Here is a 21,015-nt window from a genome sequence, read left to right as displayed (position 1 = left end):
TCAAGGTCATCTGCCATCTGCTTGGAAATCAGCAAACATTACCACTCTGCATAAAAAGGTGCAAAAACAGATCTCTGCAACTACAGACCAATCAGCCTACTCCAAATCATCAGCAAGATTATGGAATCCATCATCGCTTCAGACATTAAATCCTTCCTCTTCTGCAATAGCTTGATTTCCAATCATCAATTTGGTTTCAGACCAGCTCACTCGAACCTGGATATGCTGCTTCTGCTCTCCAACAAGGGATGGAGGTCTTCAATGCCAGACATGAAATCAGAGGCATATCCCAAGACATATCGTGTGCTTTTGACATGGTCTGGCACTCTGCCCTACTCACCAAACTCTCTTTCTATGGTATCCAAGGCCATCTGCACTCATGGCTCGCACACTTCCTCTCCTGTCGCAGCCAACGTGTGGCCCGAAATGGAGTTCTCTCATCCCCTCTTCCTGTCCAGGCTGGAGTTCCTCAAGGCAGCGTTCTGGGCCCTGTTCTTTTTCTGATTTTCATCAATGATCTCTCCGATTCTCTGGAAAATCCTCTTTATCTCTTTGCTGATGACTCCGCCCTCTGTCGTACCATCTGTCATCCCTCAGACCGGCAAGCAGCATGTTCTTCGCTCTCTGCAGATCTGGATAAAATCACAAACTGGTCTAACACGTGGAACATGTCTTTCAATCCGGAGAAATCTCTCACTCTCATTATGTCTCTCCGAAAGGACCGTTTTGAACCCCCCCTCCCCCATCTACTTTCTCAACAAGTCTCTGAAAGAAGTCCTTCCATTCAAGCTTCTGGCTCTCACTATCTGCCATGATCTTTCCTGGTAAAGCCACATTTCCAACCTGGCCACTAAAGCCAGTCGCCGACTGGGAATCCTCCGTCGTGTAAAGTTCTTCCTAGACCCACTTGAGCTACTGACCACACACACAGCTTGTGGCCACAGCCTGATGGAGTACTGCTCTCCCCTCTGGGCGAGTGCACGTGCCTCTCACCTTTTTCGGCTTCATGCTGTGGAAACCAAGGCATTTCGGATTATTGGCATCTCCCGCGGTGAAGCTGAGTCTTTGGGCCTCTCACTCTCTCACCGCAGGCAGGTCGTCAGTGGTCTTTCTGTCATACTGTCTCCTCTCTGGTCTCGCACCCCCCCCCGCCGCTCTGTCTGTGACATGTCATCCCCCCCCACCCCAACATATTTCCACAGGGTGCTAAAAGCCTGCCAGCAACCACCTTCTGGTAAAACTACCAAAATCACGAATCACTGGCCACCTTCACTGTTTCATTCCTCTTTTTTCCCGCCTTTCGAATAGACTCCCACTCTCTCTTCAATCCCGTCCTTCCCTCCAGGCCTTCAAAACAGCCGTTCACCACCACCTCTCATCTTACCCCATCTAAAACTATGATCTTTTCTCCCTCTGTTAATCCACCCCAAATTCACCTCCTTCAAATTCCCTGCTTTCCCTCCTGAAAGTCTCTGTGGTGTCTATCTTGTATACCCCATGTTCCCTGCCCCATCCCTCTCCCTTCCACAGATCTCCTAACATTTCTGTTCCCCACTGTTTTGTCCTTCCCTCTCCCGCCCCTCTTATCTCCTGCCCCCCTTGTGCATTGTGTGTTAGCTCTCATACGAGCCTCGGCAATGTACATAAAAAAGAAATGTGTTTGGTTCAGAAAGGAAACTGGTTGTCTGGCTCTACAACCGATGGCATTTTGGAAATCATTTCTTGTCTCATCACCATTTTTGTCCTAGGTGTGCGGTGGTAGTCGGCCTTTCCTGGCACCAGCAGACCTGGAGCGGGAGCATCAGCATGTGCATAAGGATGCATTGTGCATTTTTCGGCGCACTAAGAAGATGGGTGGCATAGAGTTCAGCCGGCAGTATGAGGAGCATCTTGAGGAGAGCCTAACAGCGAGCTTCAAACGCTATGCTCTCCAAAATGAAGGCAAAAACATCTTCCGTGCTGCACGCACACCTTCTGCCTTTCTCCTCGTGGCTGTGTTCTCGTATTTCTTTGCAGGCCTACTTTCCATCCTTTCCCTGCCATCGCTGGCCAGTATGTGCAACCTGGCTTTCACCGTGTCTGTGGGTTTGCTTGCCACATGGAGCTACGTTCGGTACTCAGGGGAGCACAGGCATGTTGGATCCCTCATTGATGAGCTTGCCGAGGCCATCTGGCAGCAGGTGGGTCAACATCATGCGGCATGCTCAGCTTAATTTCCCAGACATCTGCAATGAAATGGTAACACAGGGTGGGACATTTATATCTGACGGTTTTATTATCCTTATAACTTTTTTGTTTATGAACCAAATAAAATCCAATTTCTATTCAACATAGGCACATACTTCAAGTTTTTAAAATCAATTTTGATTCTTTACTTCTTAAAAATTACATCAGACAAATGGGCCCCTTTCGAATTTGTGTATTCACGACAGCGGATCATCATATTGTTCATTACCGCAAGCAATGTCTCTTGATCAATGGAGTGGATGGTTGCAGTGATGTTTGCCTTCAATTCATCGATCGGATGTTGGATGTTCCTTATAAACTCTGCCCTTCAGAAATCCCCACAGGAAGAAATGTGGTGGAGTTAAATCTGCCAAATCAAAGTGTGCCTCATCTGTCATGGTGACCTTCTTTGTGAAATTGGCATGCTCATTGCATTTAAAAAAAAATTAAAAAGTAAAAAAATAAAATAAAACGCTCATTGCATTTAAAGTGCTATATCATTAAAAACTTTCAAGTATTATCTGTAAAACAAAGAAAACAATAATTAGTTATGCCAAGACTGCTTTCGGCTCGAAAGATTGCAAATGTGTCAGATATAAATGCCCCATGCTGTACTTCTCACAAACTAATAAGGCAACAATTTTTCACCTGTGAAATAAGCTGTGGATTCACAGTTCAGAAATTTTATTTGTTTATAAATTTTTTTAGTTTGTTTATGAAATTCAGAAATTTCTTCCACTGACCGACAGCATGTTGTTTTTAAATGGAGTGTGCAGGTCAATGTGCTGTTCGTCTTCAACCAGACTATGAACATGTTTTATACCATAAAACAACACGAACCTCTGAACTCTTGTTGCTTAATCTTCCTTTTATGAGGAGTACATTCACGAATAACAATCAAAATTAAAGCACAATTAGATTCAGAGCTATGAAGCAAGTCCTTGAATCGAGAAATACGTCTTCTTTAATTTTCCCTGAAATTTGGCTTTTAATATCATTGTATTTTAAGAGATATTGAACAATACAGATCATGAATCCATATACACTGTTCGCCGCCATTGGGCTATCGTGAGACCAAGATTTCGGAAGAATGTGACGTCACAGCACCAGTACCAAAAGCACGATGCCAGTACAAGCATGAGTATCAGGTGTACGGCTGTGTCAATGAGAGGTGAAAGTGCAGTAAAAGCTATATCCACATCCCAAATACAGATAACTATCCAGAGAAGAGAGAGTTAGCAATGAAATGACTTCACAATATCAGAACTGATCATACTGTTGACAAATCTTATTTTGCAAGGAACAGCAGGCCACTTCGAGCCTTTGTAAAATGAAAAAAAAATGGTTTGCGAAGGCCACTTCGAGCCTTTGTTTTCAAACGGAGCAACAAAGACGGGCCGATCAATGACGATATGATGTGAAAAAGAAAACATCGGTAGAAGGTGTGTATCCAACCATTTTTCAACTTAAAGCTCCGAAGAGAATGGAACAATACTTGTTCTGCAAAGTATCGGATGCCAGCTTGCCCGACCCCTTCCGCATGAATAAATTGATGAAAAGAGCAACTAAAATATCTGACCGGGTTGACCATATTCTCAACCCCAAAAACTCGAATTACACAAGGACAGTCATCGTCGTTTAGTTTAGCGAATGGTAAATCCCAGTCCTGGCAACCCGCATTCCTGTGCTGTAGGCTTTTCTTCACAATGTCCACATTCAAACCAGTCAAAGCCTTCCCTGCTCACATTCTCCTCCACACTATCACTGTCACTGTCACTTTCTTCTTCCAAACTAGATGCAGTTTGAACATTCTTTAGCTTTGCTTCACTGTATTCCCATTTGAAAGAATATTGTTCTATCCTATCAGAAAAATCCATTGCTACGGCAAGGCGTGTTCCAACGTGGCGGTTCAGCAATGTTTACTGGTGCTGTGACACTTCCACAAGCACTTCTGCCAGTGTATGGCGCTGCATAGTATATCTAAGAAACTAACTTGTCAAAATTTCTGTTCTCCACTTCTTTTAGATAAATTGTATTTCAATATCTGATGAAGACAGGATTTATTGATGGGTTTAATTGTGCTTTACTGGGTTACAAAGTTTAAACTAGTCACATTTGATTTGTCCTTTGCTTCTCTGCCTGTCATATATTGAGCTGTCTGTTCTTGTACAATGCGGTTCAGAGGAACAGTCAGATTAATTTGTCTCAAAAAGTATTGCAGAAGTATTTATTTTGTTATTATTTTTAATTGATTTGCCTTTATTTTTGGCAAAATTCGTCCTCCCCTGTTGTTGTATTGTGTTGTGTGTGGAAATGTTCTGAATAATATTTTTCTTTCGTCCATAGTTACTTTTACTTGGTTACTTTTCCCAGCAAGGGTTTCTTACTTTTACAATTTACATCATCAGGTGTACGAACAGAATTTGATTTTTAATTTATGTTTGTTTATTTATTTTTATCTCGGGCGGCATCACTTTCCCGGATGTCGTCACATTCCAAAGAAATTGATTGGTCTGATTTTGAAATTACGAGTTTTACTTTTTCATACAAATGGTGTCAAATAGGTTTGCTGGGCTGTGTTGATTCGTCATTGCGAGCTCGATCAATGGGGGTTCGTATGCAGCATAATATCAATTGGTAACTCCACTGCGTAGTGGAGCACAGCTTGAAAGTGGCCTCGTTATTTCGAATACTTGCAGGGTATAATGCTCACGTTGGATATAGTAATTAGGTTCGTCATCGTTTTAAATTTTTATGCCTCCACTGACGAAGTCACCGTAGGCATTATGTTTTTGTGTTGTCCGTCTGTACGAACAATTGTTTGTGCTAATTTTCTGTTTTCTCTGCAACCGCTTATCCGATTGACATGACATTTTCACCATAGTTGTGACTACGCATGTAGAATGTTATAATGATAATTATGACATCATATGTCACATGTTATGGCAGCCATGTTGGAAAAAAGGAAAAACCTTGGACATCTGTATCTCAGCAACCACTTTATGGAAAAAAAATTGAAACTTGGCATATGTCAAGGACTTCCCATGGGATGGGAAATAAGTTTGATTTTTTTTTGATTTTTTTTTTTTTGCTGTTGTCAAAGGTGGCTTTGTTATGACATCATAATTGCATTCGTCAAACACTATTCTTGAAGCATTGGATGTTATCAAGTCAAAGCCAATAATGGTATGTTAACTCCTGTGGGAAAGAAGGTGTGGTTGACACATTGAGCATTCACTCTTCGTCAGAACAAAACCTGGAACGGACTAGCGCTCTCGACGTCGGACGGACTTCCCACAGCAGTTAACGTGCTCAAAAAAATCCATTGTTTAACTTTTCCATCGACACTCACCTTCACTAAAACTAGTATTCCATTGTATTATTTTGCAAAGTTGTTTGTGACTTTGTGCCATTACAAGCCCCCTAACTCATTCCTGCAAAGATCTCAGCATGATTCATTAATTATTTGAGATGGGAAGGGGGTATTTCTCCTGAAGGCACAGCATGAACATGCAGAAAGAAACTTCGTGGTGAATCATAATGATCAATTAGATCACACGTGCCAGATTTGAGCTAATTAGCACATTTCTCAGGGGGGGGGGTTACAAATTTGAAATAAAATTCCAAATAAGTTCTGCTGGGCAATTAGATAAATAGATTCAAACCTTCAATGAGCCATTTTTCTTGTTCTGATGTAAAACTTATCTCAAGGTCAATACACTTCCTTAAATATTTTTTTGGAAAAGCTGGCAAAGTAAACCAGAGTTTGTCAGCATTAGGGTTCGTGTAACCATGATGTCTTAGTATAACTGGGAAGAGGCTTACGATAACTTGCCAGGAAGGCATCGAGAGGCCGTGAGAAATACTCTCCCATTTCCAGCGCTGATAGTGTGTTGTATTAATTCTGGTCATGGAGTTGTTAAATTATGCACAGGGAACTTTGGTGAAGGAGGAGGCTATTTGGCCCATCATGCCTGTGCTACACCAACATCAGATACCAACACTCATCTGCATGCAAACTACCTACAAGTCCTGCCAATATCCCTGTACCTCTAGGTTCCAATCTAAGTTGGTGGAGGTCTTTAACCACAACATTTGTTGATTAACTGCATGGGGTCCTGTGAGGTCTTCTCCAATCAACTGCTTGTAGATGGAATTTAAATGCAGCTTGTGTGGTTGGTTGGGTTGTCAGCTTGAAGAGGGGAAGATCATCCAAGTGCTCAATGTATCTAAATTTTAACTTGAATTCAGTCTGATGAGAAAGTTCCCAATGTAAAACGTTTCTGAAATTTTTTTTACTGAAAAATAAATTAATAAATAATTGCGGTATTTTCAATTTCCCCGAACTTAAGTTGTCCAAATTTAAGTTTGATAGTTAAACTACGAATAAAGAACCTGGTCGTATGACTCGTCGTGCAGTGGGTAACATCATGGAGTATGCTATCTGTTGGTGGTGTTTATCTTCTTCTTCTTGCATATGGCAGCTTGGCTGCCGGGTAGCTATCATTTTGTTGGGGCGTGACTGTGCCGCTGATGCTGTGCCCCCATTACCAGTATACTGGTACTCATTTCACCAACCTCAGAAGGATGACAGGCTGAATCAACCCCACCTCGTGTTAATTCACCAGCCAACGGGGCTTCAACTCAGAACCCTAACATCCCAAGCCAGCCACCCGAACCAGTGTGTGTGTGTACGTGTGCACGTGCGTGTTTTTTTTTTTTTAACCTGACTAAAAACATTGCCAAGGTGATAACACATAAAGCTTTTATTTGAGGAATACCAAGAGATCACAACTAAATGCAAATGAGACAGCTGGCTCAATTTCTCATTTGAAAGCTTTTCTGCTGGCCGTGTCAGATTAACCTTTTGTGGACCGAGCACCAACCAAATTTGTGGGCCCCCATTTGGGGCAACCATTGTAAAAGACAGGAAATCGACCCAGAAGTTATCTTTAACACAGCAGACAGCTGCACAGGTTTTATTTCACAATACTCACAGGTTTTCACCGTAGGTGGCGTACCATAGGTGCGACTGCTCATGTAGAATGTTATAATAATGATTATGACGAAAAAATGGAAAAACTTAGGACCTCTGTCTTTGAAACTGGTCCATGGGAAAAATTGAACCTTGGCACGTGTGATGTACTCCGCATGGGAAACAAGTGTGAATTATTATTGGCATAGGTGGCATTGTTATGACGTCATAATCGCATCCGTCGAACGCTTTATCTGATTAGTATGAAAATTTTTGAGGGTCATCTCGGGCTAAATTGTATTTGGGGGGAGGGGGTGGGAATTGATGACATCATTGGTCACATGGTTCAGCAGCCATTTTGTTATTAACATCCAAACCTTCAAAAATCTTCTTCTCCGAAACGGCTGAACAGATTGAGGTGAAACTTTACAGGTATGATCGCTTATCCATGAGGAACAAAAACTTCTCCAACTATGACGGCATGAGTCACATGGTTTGGCTGCTGATGTTTTTTGAAGAATAAAACATTTATAATCTTATTCTCCAGAACTGCTTGACAGATCGAGTGGAAAGTTCACCCACATGTTCCCAAGCCCTACAGATAGAAACCAGGGTGTTTACGGATAATTATTACTTCACATGGTTTGGCAGCCATATTGGATTGAATGAAAATCTTTGAAAAATTCTTTCTCTTGAACAGCTTCATCAATTGACGTAAAACGGCAGAGATATGATCTAGTAGGCATGGGGGATATATGTTTGAAATATCATCCTGATTGGATGTATGGTCTGGCAGCCAGAATTATTTAATATTTTAAATCTGGGTTCAGGGATTGAAATCAAACTTGGTCAAGTATGCATCATGATTTAATAATGTGGGCGCAGGCATAAATGATGATGTCGTGACGTCGAAGAGTGTCTTTCTCGTTCCATGTAGTTTTCCTCGAAACTGAGTCTCCCACTCTGCCTCTCACCCACAACCGAAACAGTGTGTGCACTGGAATGGACACCATTTCTATCACACCAGAACGTACGCCGCTTACACTGCACCAGAACGTACGTACTCCGCTTTCACCGCACACGAACGTACGTGCGCCACTTACACCGGAACGTACGTACACCGCTTACACCGCACTGGAGCCGACGTTTGCCGCTTACACCGCACCTGAACGTACGTTTGCCGCGTACCCCGCACCGGAACCTACGTTTGCCGCTTACCCCGCACCGGAACCTACGTTTGCCACTTACACTGCACCGGAACCTACGTTTGCCGCTTCCGCCGCACCGGAACCTACGTTTGCCGCTTCCGCCGCACCGGAACCTATGTTTGCCGCTTCCGCCGCACCGGAACCTACGTTTGCCGCTTCCGCCGCACCGGAACCTACGTTTGCCGCTTCCGCCGCACCGGAACCTACGTTTGCCGCTTCCGCCGCACCGGAACCTATGTTTGCCGCTTCCGCCGCACCGGAACCTACGTTTGCCGCTTCCGCCGCACCGGAACCTACGTTTGCCGCTTCCGCCGCACCGGAACCTACGTTTGCCGCTTCCGCCGCACCGGAACCTACGTTTGCCGCTTCCGCCGCACCGGAACCTACGTTTGCCGCTTCCGCCGCACCGGAACCTACGTTTGCCGCTTCCGCCGCACCGGAACCTACGTTTGCCGCTTCCGCCGCACCGGAACCTACGTTTGCCGCTTCCGCCGCACCGGAACCTACGTTTCCGCTTCCGCCGCACCGGAACCTACGTTTCCGCTTCCGCCGCACCGGAACCTACGTTTGCCGCTTCCGCCGCACCGGAACCTACGTTTGCCGCTTCCGCCGCACCGGAACCTACGTTTGCCGCTTCCGCCGCACCGGAACCTACGTTTGCCGCTTCCGCCGCACCGGAACCTACGTTTGCCGCTTCCGCCGCACCGGAACCTACGTTTGCCGCTTCCGCCGCACCGGAACCTACGTTTGCCGCTTCCGCCGCACCGGAACCTACGTTTGCCGCTTCCGCCGCACCGGAACCTACGTTTGCCGCTTACGCCGCACCGGAACCTACGTTTGCCGCCACGCCGCACCGGAACCTACGTTTGCCGCTACGCCGCACCGGAACCTACGCTTGCCGCCACGCCGCACCGGAACCTACGTTTGCCGCTTACGCCGCACCGGAACCTACGTTTGCCGCTTACGCCGCACCGGAACCTACGTTTGCCGCTTACGCCGCACCGGAACCTACGTTTGCCGCTTACGCCGCACCGGAACCTACGTTTGCCGCTTCCGCCGCACCGGAACCTACGTTTGCCGCTTCCGCCGCACCGGAACCTACGTTTGCCGCTTCCGCCGCACCGGAACCTACGTTTGCCGCTTACGCCGCACCGGAACCTACGTTTGCCGCTTACGCCGCACCGGAACCTACGTTTGCCGCTTACGCCGCACCGGAACCTACGTTTGCCGCTTACGCCGCACCGGAACCTACGTTTGCCGCTTACGCCGCACCGGAACCTACGTTTGCCGCTTACGCCGCACCGGAACCTACGTTTGCCGCTTACGCCGCACCGGAACCTACGTTTGCCGCTTACGCCGCACCGGAACCTACGTTTGCCGCTTACGCCGCACCGGAACCTACGGTTGCCGCTTACGCCGCACCGGAACCTACGGTTGCCGCTTCCGCCGCACCGGAACCTACGTTTGCCGCTTCCGCCGCACCGGAACCTACGTTTGCCGCTTCCGCCGCACCGGAACCTACGTTTGCCGCTTCCGCCGCACCGGAACCTACCTTTGCCGCTTCCGCCGCACCGGAACCTACGTTTGCCGCTTCCGCCGCACCGGAACCTACGTTTGCCGCTTCCGCCGCACCGGAACCTACGTTTGCCGCTTCCGCCGCACCGGAACCTACGTTTGCCGCTTCCGCCGCACCGGAACCTACGTTTGCCGCTTCCGCCGCACCGGAACCTACGTTTGCCGCTTCCGCCGCACCGGAACCTACGTTTGCCGCTTCCGCCGCACCGGAACCTACGTTTGCCGCTTCCGCCGCACCGGAACCTACGTTTGCCGCTTCCGCCGCACCGGAACCTCCGTTTGCCGCTCACGCCGCACCGGAACCTAGGTTTGCCGCTTCCGCCGCACCGGAACCTACGTTTGCCGCTTCCGCCGCACCGGAACCTACGTTTGCCGCTTCCGCCGCACCGGAACCTACGTTTGCCGCTTCCGCCGCACCGGAACCTACGCTTGCCGCTTCCGCCGCACCGGAACCTACGTTTGCCGCTTCCGCCGCACCGGAACCTACGTTTGCCGCTTCCGCCGCACCGGAACCTACGTTTGCCGCTTCCGCCGCACCGGAACCTACGTTTGCCGCTTCCGCCGCACCGGAACCTACGTTTGCCGCTTCCGCCGCACCGGAACCTACGTTTGCCGCTTCCGCCGCACCGGAACCTACGTTTGCCGCTTCCGCCGCACCGGAACCTACGTTTGCCGCTTCCGCCGCACCGGAACCTACGTTTGCCGCTTCCGCCGCACCGGAACCTACGTTTGCCGCTTCCGCCGCACCGGAACCTACGTTTGCCGCTTCCGCCGCACCGGAACCTACGTTTGCCGCTTCCGCCGCACCGGAACCTACGTTTGCCGCTTCCGCCGCACCGGAACCTACGTTTGCCGCTTCCGCCGCACCGGAACCTACGTTTGCCGCTTCCGCCGCACCGGAACCTACGTTTGCCGCTTCCGCCGCACCGGAACCTACGTTTGCCGCTTCCGCCGCACCGGAACCTACGTTTGCCGCTTCCGCCGCACCGGAACCTACGTTTGCCGCTTCCGCCGCACCGGAACCTACGTTTGCCGCTTCCGCCGCACCGGAACCTACGTTTGCCGCTTCCGCCGCACCGGAACCTACGTTTGCCGCTTCCGCCGCACCGGAACCTACGTTTGCCGCTTCCGCCGCACCGGAACCTACGTTTGCCGCTTCCGCCGCACCGGAACCTACGTTTGCCGCTTCCGCCGCACCGGAACCTACGTTTGCCGCTTCCGCCGCACCGGAACCTACGTTTGCCGCTTCCGCCGCACCGGAACCTACGTTTGCCGCTTCCGCCGCACCGGAACCTACGTTTGCCGCTTCCGCCGCACCGGAACCTACGTTTGCCGCTTACGCCGCACCGGAACCTACGTTTGCCGCTTACGCCGCACCGGAACCTACGTTTGCCGCTTCCGCCGCACCGGAACCTACGTTTGCCGCTTCCGCCGCACCGGAACCTACGTTTGCCGCTTCCGCCGCACCGGAACCTACGTTTGCCGCTTACGCCGCACCGGAACCTACGTTTGCCGCTTATGCCGCACCGGAACCTACGTATGGCGCTTACACCGCACCGGAATCCGTAAATGACTGCAGTGTGGAAATAGAATGTCAACTACAGCATCATGACAACATGTTTGTGGTGCATTTAAAATATCAATCCATCCATTGGGACCATACTCTGTGCAGAGCGTTGGTGCTGCCTAAGCAGTCTCCTTGGCTATTGGGCACAATCCTGGACGATTCGCCACTCCGACACCGTATACCAGCATGCTGGCATTCATTTTTACCGACCTCGGAAGAATGACAGGCACTGTCAACCCCAGCTGGTGTTAATTCAACAGCTGAGTGGGATTTGAACTCAGGATCCTCGGATCCCAAGCCCACCACCCTAACCATTTGGCCAACACCAGGCATACAGTTAATATATCATACACCTTCAATATCGGTTGTTTTTAAACAGTAATAATTTTGGTCATTATGGGGCAGTTCTCAGTGTGGTGTTGGCACCGTTGTAAAGCTGGCCTGATGCTGGGAGATTGTCAAGTATTATAGCTTTAAAATTTGCTTTTGCAAGAAATATTCATAGGGTTAAGTTCTTATGAACTGTAATGTTTTGTAATTATACAAATCGGGGAATAAATAAAGTGGGTCAAAAGACTTCTTCTTTCGATACTCATTAGTTTTAAGGTCTTCAAAATACTTACCATTCATAGAAGCTTGTATTTTGTCATTCTTACATCTTTTTGTTTTTGAGATGACTATTTTGATGGTTGTTTGATGATCTTTTCAGTTACAATGCTCGCAGAAAGTATTCACACCCCTCGACTTTGTCACATTTTGTTGCAGCCTGAATTTAAAATGGATGAAATTTTAATTTTTTTTGTCACCGGTCTACACCAAATACCCCATCATGGCAAAGTGAAAATGTGTTTTGAGAATTTTTACAAATTAAGTAAAAATGAAAAGCTGAAATGTCTTGCATCAATAAGTGTTCAACCCCTTTGCTCTGACACTCCAAATTGAGTTCAGGTGCATCCAGTTTCCTTCGATCATCTTTGAGGTATCTCTACAACTTGATTAGAGTCCATCTGTGGCCAGTTCAATTGATTGTTCATGATTTAGAAAGAAACACACCTTGTTAAGGTCCCATAGTTGACTACATGTCATAGCAGAAATTCCGCTATGAAGTCCAAGGAACTGTCCGTAGAACTCCAAGATAGAATTGTGAGGGGGTATAGATCTGGGGAAGGGGATAAAACAGTTTCTAAAGTGTTGAGAGTTCCCAAGAGCACAGTGAGCTCCATCATTAGGAAATGGAAAGAATATGGAACTACCCAGACTCTTCCGAGAGCTGACCGTCCGACCAAACTGAGCAACCGGGCAAGAAGGACCTTAGTCAGGGAGATGACCAAGAACCCAATGACCACTTTGACATGACTACAGAGTTCTTTGCCTGAGATGGAAAACCTTCTGGAGGGACGACAATCTCTGCAGCACTTCACAAGTCTAGGCTTTATGGGAGAGTGGCCAAACAGAAGTCACTGCTGAGAATAAGGCACATGACAGCATGCCTGGAGTTTGCAAAAAGGCATGTCAAAAACTCTGAGAGCATGAGGCATAATATTCTGTTGTGTGATGAAATTCAAATTGAACTCTTTGGCCTGAATGCAAAGGGCAATATCTGGTGGAAACTGAGCACAGCCCATCACCCATCTGTGAAGCATGGTGGTGGCAGCATCATGCTATGGGGATGCTTTTCAGCAGCAGAGACTGGGAGATTTGTAAGGATAGAGGGAACAATGAATGGAGCCAAATACAGGTAAATCCTTGAGAACCTGCTTCAGAGTGGAAAAGACTTTCAACCGCGGCAAAGATTTGCGTTCCAACAGGAAAATGACCCCAAGCACACAGCCAAAGCAACACTGGAATCGCTTCAGAACAAGAACGTGAAAGTCCTTGAGTGGCCCAGCCAAAGCCCAGACTTGAAGATTGCTGTTCACCAACGCTCCCCATCCAACTTGACAGAGCTTGAGGAAATCTGCAAGGAAGAATGGGAGAAAATCTCCAAATCCAGATGTGCAACCCTGATTCAGACATATCCAAGAAGACTCAAAGCTGTAATCTACTGTACAAAGTAGTGACTCTGGGGGTTGAAATCTTATTGATGCAAGACATTTCAGCTTTTAATTTTAACTTGATTTGTAAAAAAAAAAATCTAAAAACATGTTTTCACTTTGTCATTATGGGGTATTTTGTGTAGATCGGTGACAAAAAATTTAAATTTAATCCATTTTAAATTCAGACTGATGCAACAAAATGTTAAAAAGTCAAGGGGTGGGAATACTTTCTGAAGCAACTGTATATTATCCCAACAGTCTTTGAGGCCATCATTGTGTTGTATATTGAAAGTGTTGGTTATTTGTACCTCTTATTCCCCTCTCCCTCCATTCTTACACATGCCATAACATCAAGGCCACTTATGAAAGTTATTTTAACAATTGATTACTGCCTTACAATGGTTAAAGAGCAGATGCGCAGTTTGAAGAGCGGTGAAAAAATATGAAATGTAATCTTTTCATTGTAAGTTCTCTCTGTACTGATGTAATTTATGGGTTTTTGTTGTTGTTGCATACTTTCAGAAGAAATTCCAGGTAAGGATTTTCCTAATCTACCATTCACAGCATGTTTTTCCATTATTTTTAAGAGACTTGTCAAAGTAATGCTTTGAATTTGTTTTTTTTACCCATAAGTTTGACAAGGAGACTCTGTTGTCTCATTCCTCTCTCTCCAGTCTTTAAAAAGTGCTTCCGAGCACCACCTCATGCTTTCTCCCGTACCCATCCCTGCTCTCTTCTACTTTTACCGACTTCCTTCCACCCCCTTTCTGCTCCTTTTCTGCCATTCATGTGCGATATCCTTGTCTCGCTGTTTCCCTGTGATCTTCTTCTGCTTGATCCCCTGTGAACCTATTGCCATGTCATTTAGTTTCTCTGTGAGCCTAGATTTCTGATATTAGAATGGCTCATATTTCTCAGCTGGTTAATTGGGTGGTCGCTAGACTACAGTTATTCTCAGATTCTCCATCTCTCTGTATGTATGTAATGGACAGCTCTGGAGGCCAGAGGAGTCGACCGATTTTGATGAAACTTGACTGGTAGGTTCATACCAGGATCTAGTTGTATGCTTTTGAGCACCGTTGCTATGGACGCCAACGTTGCCGAGCAACGGGACTTTGAAATTTTTGAAAAAATTCCGAAAAATATTTATATGTTTTTTTTTTTCGAAAATCAAAAATCGGCTTCCGTGCTTTTATGCGCACTATAATCAACCTCTTTGTCAAAAAATTTCAGCCTGATCCGTCAAAAACTGTATGACTAGTATGCAATTATATAGCAACCACCCATGTCACCTACTGGCTTGTCTTCATAATTATTCGCATTGTTGAAAATATGAACTTTCACCGTTTTGTGCTTTTAGAGTAGGCCGAAAGCACGCGATCGTTCATCTTTTTATTCATCACCCAAAAGGGTCTGTTTTGTTTGCTCAAAATGATGTTTTATTGATTCAAGACGATGAAGTATTGCTTTTCCAGATTTTACCTGAGGCTTGTGGAAGAGCTTGTACATATATTACATGCATGACAAAGACATTAGTAGATGCCAGTGGACCTTTACATGGGATACCAGTAGAGCATAGATAAACACGTATGGTATCTTTCACATAGCAATTGCCCTTTCAATTTCATTTCCTCAAAGCACATAAATGGGATTTGAACCTTTGTTCCTGGACTGCATCCTGATCCAGTTGTTCGGGTAGGATCACAAACAGGCCAATCCTTTGACACCAGATTTTAAATGCACCCGTTGAGGGGAGAATCAACAACATTGGTCAACCTTTGAAGATGCACCCGAATGACATTTTGTAAATTTTATGAGATTTACGTGGTTGCAAGTCAGACATTTTGCATGGCACAACAGAAAGGAGGCTGTATGTTGCTAATATATTGGGAATGTAATGTATTTCATGCTAACATCCCTAATGTTGTATGCAAGGCATATGTAATGCTTCAGTTCATGTGAAATGAAGGGTACTACAGGGCACAACTATTTAAAAAAAATATATATATATATATTCAAACCTCACAATAAAAACAGAACAACATCATTTTATTTCGCCAGGAATTTCCCTTTCAAAATCATCTCATCAAAGCGCATTAATTCCTATCATGTTGTGAATACTTGCTGTTACGTAAATGTTTTTTGAACTTTGTACAAAGCTCGAATGGAGTTCAAAGCGAAAATAGTCAAGTGTTTCTCCAAACTCTAACAGATGTAGTTGTCATGAAAACTAAAATACACTAAGGTCATGTATGTTGAATGGATTATATACATGTTGGAGAAAGGGGGGTGATTAAGTTACTTGGGCAAGATGGGCATTTTCATTTTCAATTTACAAGTGCACGTATAATTGGTAAGAAAAAAAAATTCCTTCCGAATTTATGTATGATGTCCTGAAATGTAATGCCTCCCATTATTTTTCTCCAAAACTGGTAAAGCTATCCCATTGAAACAAAGCGCAGTCTGCACAATCATTCTTCCCACCACTGGGTGTGAAGTTTCGTGATTATGACATGTCTCAGTGCTCTATTGGTTAAGATTGCAGAGGGCAGCATGACATTGATAGTGCAGTTGAAGCAGCGGGCAGTTCTTGAGTTGATGAATGTGAAGGAGACCAGTTCCTGCTCAATATTGTGACGACATGAGAGTTAGGTGCACCATTACAATCCTAAGCGGAAGAGACGGTCAGTGAGGTACTGTCACAAAGGATCACCTGCACCAACACTTTTCAAGATGCAAGCATCTGCACAAAGTCATGCTTATTTTTGGATCATGAAGGTGGATAGTCCACTTGGAATTCATGCTAAAGGGTACCACCATCAACTCTAAGCTCTACCTTGAAACTCTAAGAAACTGAAGGCATGGATTTGGAGTGTTCGTCCAGACATGCAGATGGTTCTCCTCCAGCCTCACACGAGTGCACAAACGACTGAAGCAATTGGTCATTTCGGTTTCACCACCTTACAGCCCTCACTTGGACCCATCAGATTTTCATCTCCAAGGGGCAACTTTGTGGAGAACATTTTTCTTTCGACAATGATGCCAAGGCTGCTTTGGAGTGCTGGTTAAGTCACCACAATTATATCTTGACAGCATCACAAAAATACTTGAACGTTGGCAGAAATGTGTGGACCACAGTGGTGACGAGTCTGGAGATGGCGATGGTTCACGAGCAATGTACACGGTTCGCCTTTTTTATTCTTTGACCTTCGAGGGGACACCACGGGCAAACTGGCGGGAATCGGGAAAAACGTAAATGATGAAAGTTGTAGTACTCGAAGAGCACTACTTGCATACCAACTTTCATTCGAAACAGTTGAAAACCCTAGGAGCTTGATGCCCATTTTATTGATTTTTTTTTTTGACATTTTCTAAGTTCGTGACCTTATGACCTTGACCTTGGGACGAAAATGAAAAATCGAGCTCCGTGGGGCTATGCAGGTGCCATTGGGCTAGCCAAATACTGAAACCCTTGCCAGATTCGACAAACCCCCTCAGAGAAGATGTAACTTGAAATCGGCTACCCCCTAAAAACATGTTTTTTGGGCGTGGCTCTGCCCATAATGGGCGCAGCATGCCCATTCTCAGGAAAACACAACTAGATCATGATATAAACCTCCCACCCAAATTTTATCAGGATCGGATCAAAACCCACGGAGCTATGCTCGGGACAGACAGACAGACACACACCCATAACGAATATAGTGGTCACTTACTGACTCGTGAACCAATTATGTTGAGAAATAAATATGGACCATGGGAGAATGAAGATTGGTGTTGGTATCTGTCTTTGTTTCATTCAAATATATTTACCTGTTTCTAAGAGAAAAAAACAAAACAAATAGGAGCCATTACTTTCCAGTACACCTTCATACATTTCTCAATCAATCAAGTAAATGTATTATATGCTTGACAGCATCGCTGCTGCAGAAGTAGTTCCTGGGAAAAGGTTATGCTGGGCTGTTTGCTGCAACCTTCCCAGAAGTCAGTCAGAGTACCAATTTGGAATTTTTCCAGGGTGCCAGCAATAGCTCGCCGACTTCGCTAAAAACATCGAGGGTGGTCTCTGGCTTATTAGCCACTATCAGGACGCACTCGCTTATTGGTGTCCTTCTGCAAGACAGCAAACATATTGATGCATCTTCCTGCATGCAAAATATCAGGATGAAGCTTTATCGCTTGGTGGGGATTCAAACTCAGGCTGTATAGCTCAGAGGTGAGTGCGCATACCTTTCAGACTGAGGCTTTCCTGCAAGAATAAGAATAATAATGGTAATAATAATAAAAACTGTTTGGAATGAATTTTTCCAAAAACTAACTTTTATTTTTTATTTATTTCTGTTGAAATCGTAATTGTTCGGGAAGCGATTATTTGACAACCTTAGGAAAAGGCAGGACCAAGTGCAGTTATACAGGGATGAAACAGGGTTATAGTGACAGCAGCCCAGTGTGTGGCAGCATTGCCTGATAACTAAACCTGTTCTCGGCAGTGACTTTTGGAGTGACTGCAATTCTGAACTTCCTGAAGTCACACTGCTTGCTTATGTATGTACCACCCATGATGTACCAAAGTTTATCTTTCAATTGAAATGACACCTCCACAAATTGTTTTTTGGAATGGGGAATGGGGGCATCATTGGGTGTTTTGTTGGGCCATCAGGCCTGTGCTGTATCCACACCCCAGCACTCCCATTCAATGCTGGTGGTGATAATTATACAGGTTTACCCCAAGATCGGCAGATTAACTTACCATTTTGCAAACATTAATGTGCTATCTTCATTGGCCCAAAATAATTGCGTGCAAAATTTGTTTTGTGCCTCCATACAAAAGATTGCATTCTCCAAGATGTCGTGCCGTGAGCTGGAAATAAACGAAAACAGCAGTTTTTGGCTTACAAAACGACTTTGTTTGAGATTTAATCCCGAGTAGATAGTTCAAAGGTGAGTACTCCACAAACATTGACCCCAAAATTTACAAATGTGAGGGTATTGCGCCCACAATGCTGCTCGGTGGTATCCCAGAGAGCGATGAGAATGTTCTGAAAACAAAAGCAAAACACTTATGGTCAGAGAGAAATTCAGCCAACTTTGAATAGAAATTAACCCTAAATTTAAAAAAGGAAGGGAAGGGGTATGTTGAGAGAAAAAAGGGTGGTTAGGGAGTGTGGCTCAAGTGGCTGGGTATCAGGGAAATAAGTTTGGAAGTTTGTAGGAGTAAGGGGAGGGAAAAGTGCTTTATTTGGGATATGGGTGGGGACATGTTGTGGTATATAATAATTCACATGCCCTAATTTGAGATGCACAGCTTTGTGTGCTGGTACAAATCTGGCAAATTTGTTTATCTTGCAATGATAATTTTAGCTTTGATTGCACATGTTTTAGGGACTGCTCTAACCGGCCTCATCTCGCCTGTAGGCATTTTGCTTTGCATTACTTGCATTGAAAACTTCCAGATTCTTCTTTTTCAACGGCACACCCCTGGTGGCTGCTCCCTCCGATGTGTCGACATCTGAACACCGTCGGCCTTCCCGGCATTGTCATGCTGAAAGCTGAATGGTGGTTTTATAAAATTTGATTACTTGGATGGTCAGTCATCATTCAATATTTTTTCCCCCTTCACCATCTTCAGCCCCAGGCAGCTTCCATTCACCATCCTTTATCTCTCTCATGCAGTCCCCCTTTTTTTGGACATTATTGCAATTGAATGGGTTTTATACATATTACATATGTTCAGAGAGGCATTGGTGATGTGGCTGGGGTGTTAAATTAAAATAACGAAGGAAAAAGAAGGGAAATTGGGAAGAGTACACAATGAGGGCTAAGATAATGTGGTTGCAGCAGGAAGAAAGTGGAAGCAGGATGAGGAGAGTTAAAAGTAACTCATCCGATATTCTCTTGCGTACGTGTCATAAGAACAAATGGTCAAATGGGATATAGAACTTGTGTGTCAAATATGTAGATATATATATATATATATATATATATATATATATATATATATATATATATATATATATATATATATATATATATATGGAGCTGTTGAACAGCTCCCAAGATGAAAGCAGCCAATTTAACAGGATTACCTTTTCTTAAAATTGAATGTAGCATTTAATTGAGGAAGCCAAAGCATTTGGAATGCTCTCAGTAAGCTACCATTTTTGACTGTTGGTAATCAAAGCCAGTCGGCTATATATCTCTCTCTCTCTCTCTCTCTCTCTCTCTCTCTCCCTCTGTCTCTCTCTCTCTCTCTCCCTCTCTCTCTCTCTCTCTCTCTCTCTCTCTCTCTCTCTCTCTCTCTCTCTCTCTCTCTCTCTCTCTCTCTCTCTCTCTCTCTGTGTCTCTGTGTCTCTGTGTCTCTGTGTCTCTGTGTCTCTGTGTCTCTGTGTCTCTGTGTCTCTGTGTCTCTGTGTCTCTGTGTCTCTGTGTCTCTGTGTCTCTGTGTCTCTGTGTCTCTGTGTCTCTGTGTCTCTGTGTCTCTGTGTCTCTGTGTCTCTGTGTCTCTGTGTCTCTGTGTCTCTGGGTCTCTGTGTCTCTGTGTCTCTGTGTCTCTGTGTCTCTGTGTCTCTGTGTCTCTGTGTCTCTGTGTCTCTGTGTCTCTGTGTCTCTGTGTCTCTGTGTCTCTGTGTCTCTGTGTCTCTGTGTCTCTGTGTCTCTGTGTCTCTGTGTCTCTGTGTCTCTGTGTCTCTGTGTCTCTGTGTCTCTGTGTCTCTGTGTCTCTGTGTCTCTGTGTCTCTGTGTCTCTGTGTCTCTGTGTCTCTGTGTCTCTGTGTCTCTGTGTCTCTGTGTCTCTGTGTCTCTGTGTCTCTGTGTCTCTGTGTCTCTGTGTCTGTGTCTGTGTCTGTGTCTGTGTCTGTGTCTGTGTCTGTGTCTGTGTCTGTGTCTGTGTCTGTGTCTTTGTCGTGCAGCTGAACATCTGGCTTTCTTGTTGGCCCTTGTAACAGCATTCCTTGAGCCTTAGGCTCGGAGAAGCCCAGTCATGAATCAGCACTGTTTTGGTGTAGTTCAGAGGGGAACATCTTGTAGTAGAATGAGACTATAATATATATATATATATATATATATATATATATATATATATATATATATATATATATATATATATATATATATATATATATATCTTCTTCTTTCGGCTGCTCCCGTTCGGAGTCGCCACAGCGGATCATCCATATGATCCGCATAGTGATTTGGCACATGTTTTACGCCGGATGCCCTTCCTTACGCAACCCTGGTCGCCTCTTACGACACAGGGATTATATACATATACATATATATATATATATATATATATATATATATATATATATATATATATATATATATATATATATATACACACTAATAAAAGGCAGGGTCTCCTCTTGAATTCCAAAACCATAAAACGTAGCAGCCTGAAACTTTGCATGCACACTAAAAAACCCTCCA

At 45.1% G+C, this 21,015-nt stretch overlaps 1 protein-coding gene across 3 annotated transcripts in view; it reads left to right on the top strand.

Annotated features, from left to right (window-relative positions):
- LOC147032051 (atlastin-2-like) overlaps positions 1-21,015 on the top strand; it is a 203,920-nt gene that overhangs the window by 169,374 nt on the left and 13,531 nt on the right. Inside the window, exons 12-13 of one of the 3 annotated variants that reach the window (XM_085869339.1) lie at positions 1,749-2,180; positions 19,003-19,143. In XM_085869339.1, coding sequence (XP_085725465.1) covers positions 1,749-2,180; positions 19,003-19,140 — 570 coding nt within the window. In that variant the 3' untranslated portion in view covers positions 19,141-19,143. Of the gene's footprint in view, positions 1-1,748; positions 2,181-19,002; positions 19,174-21,015 lie in introns of all 3 variants that reach the window. The other 2 variants (XM_085869338.1, XM_085869336.1) reach the window with 2 other exon arrangements.

Source organism: Eptatretus burgeri, chromosome 2, assembly GCF_056783735.1.
Source record: "Eptatretus burgeri isolate ZD-2024b chromosome 2, Ebu_testis_v1, whole genome shotgun sequence".
NCBI classification, from domain to species: domain Eukaryota; kingdom Metazoa; phylum Chordata; class Myxini; order Myxiniformes; family Myxinidae; genus Eptatretus; species Eptatretus burgeri.
Note: the sequence above shows the minus strand (reverse complement) of the source record. Positions and strands in the feature narration are given on the sequence as shown.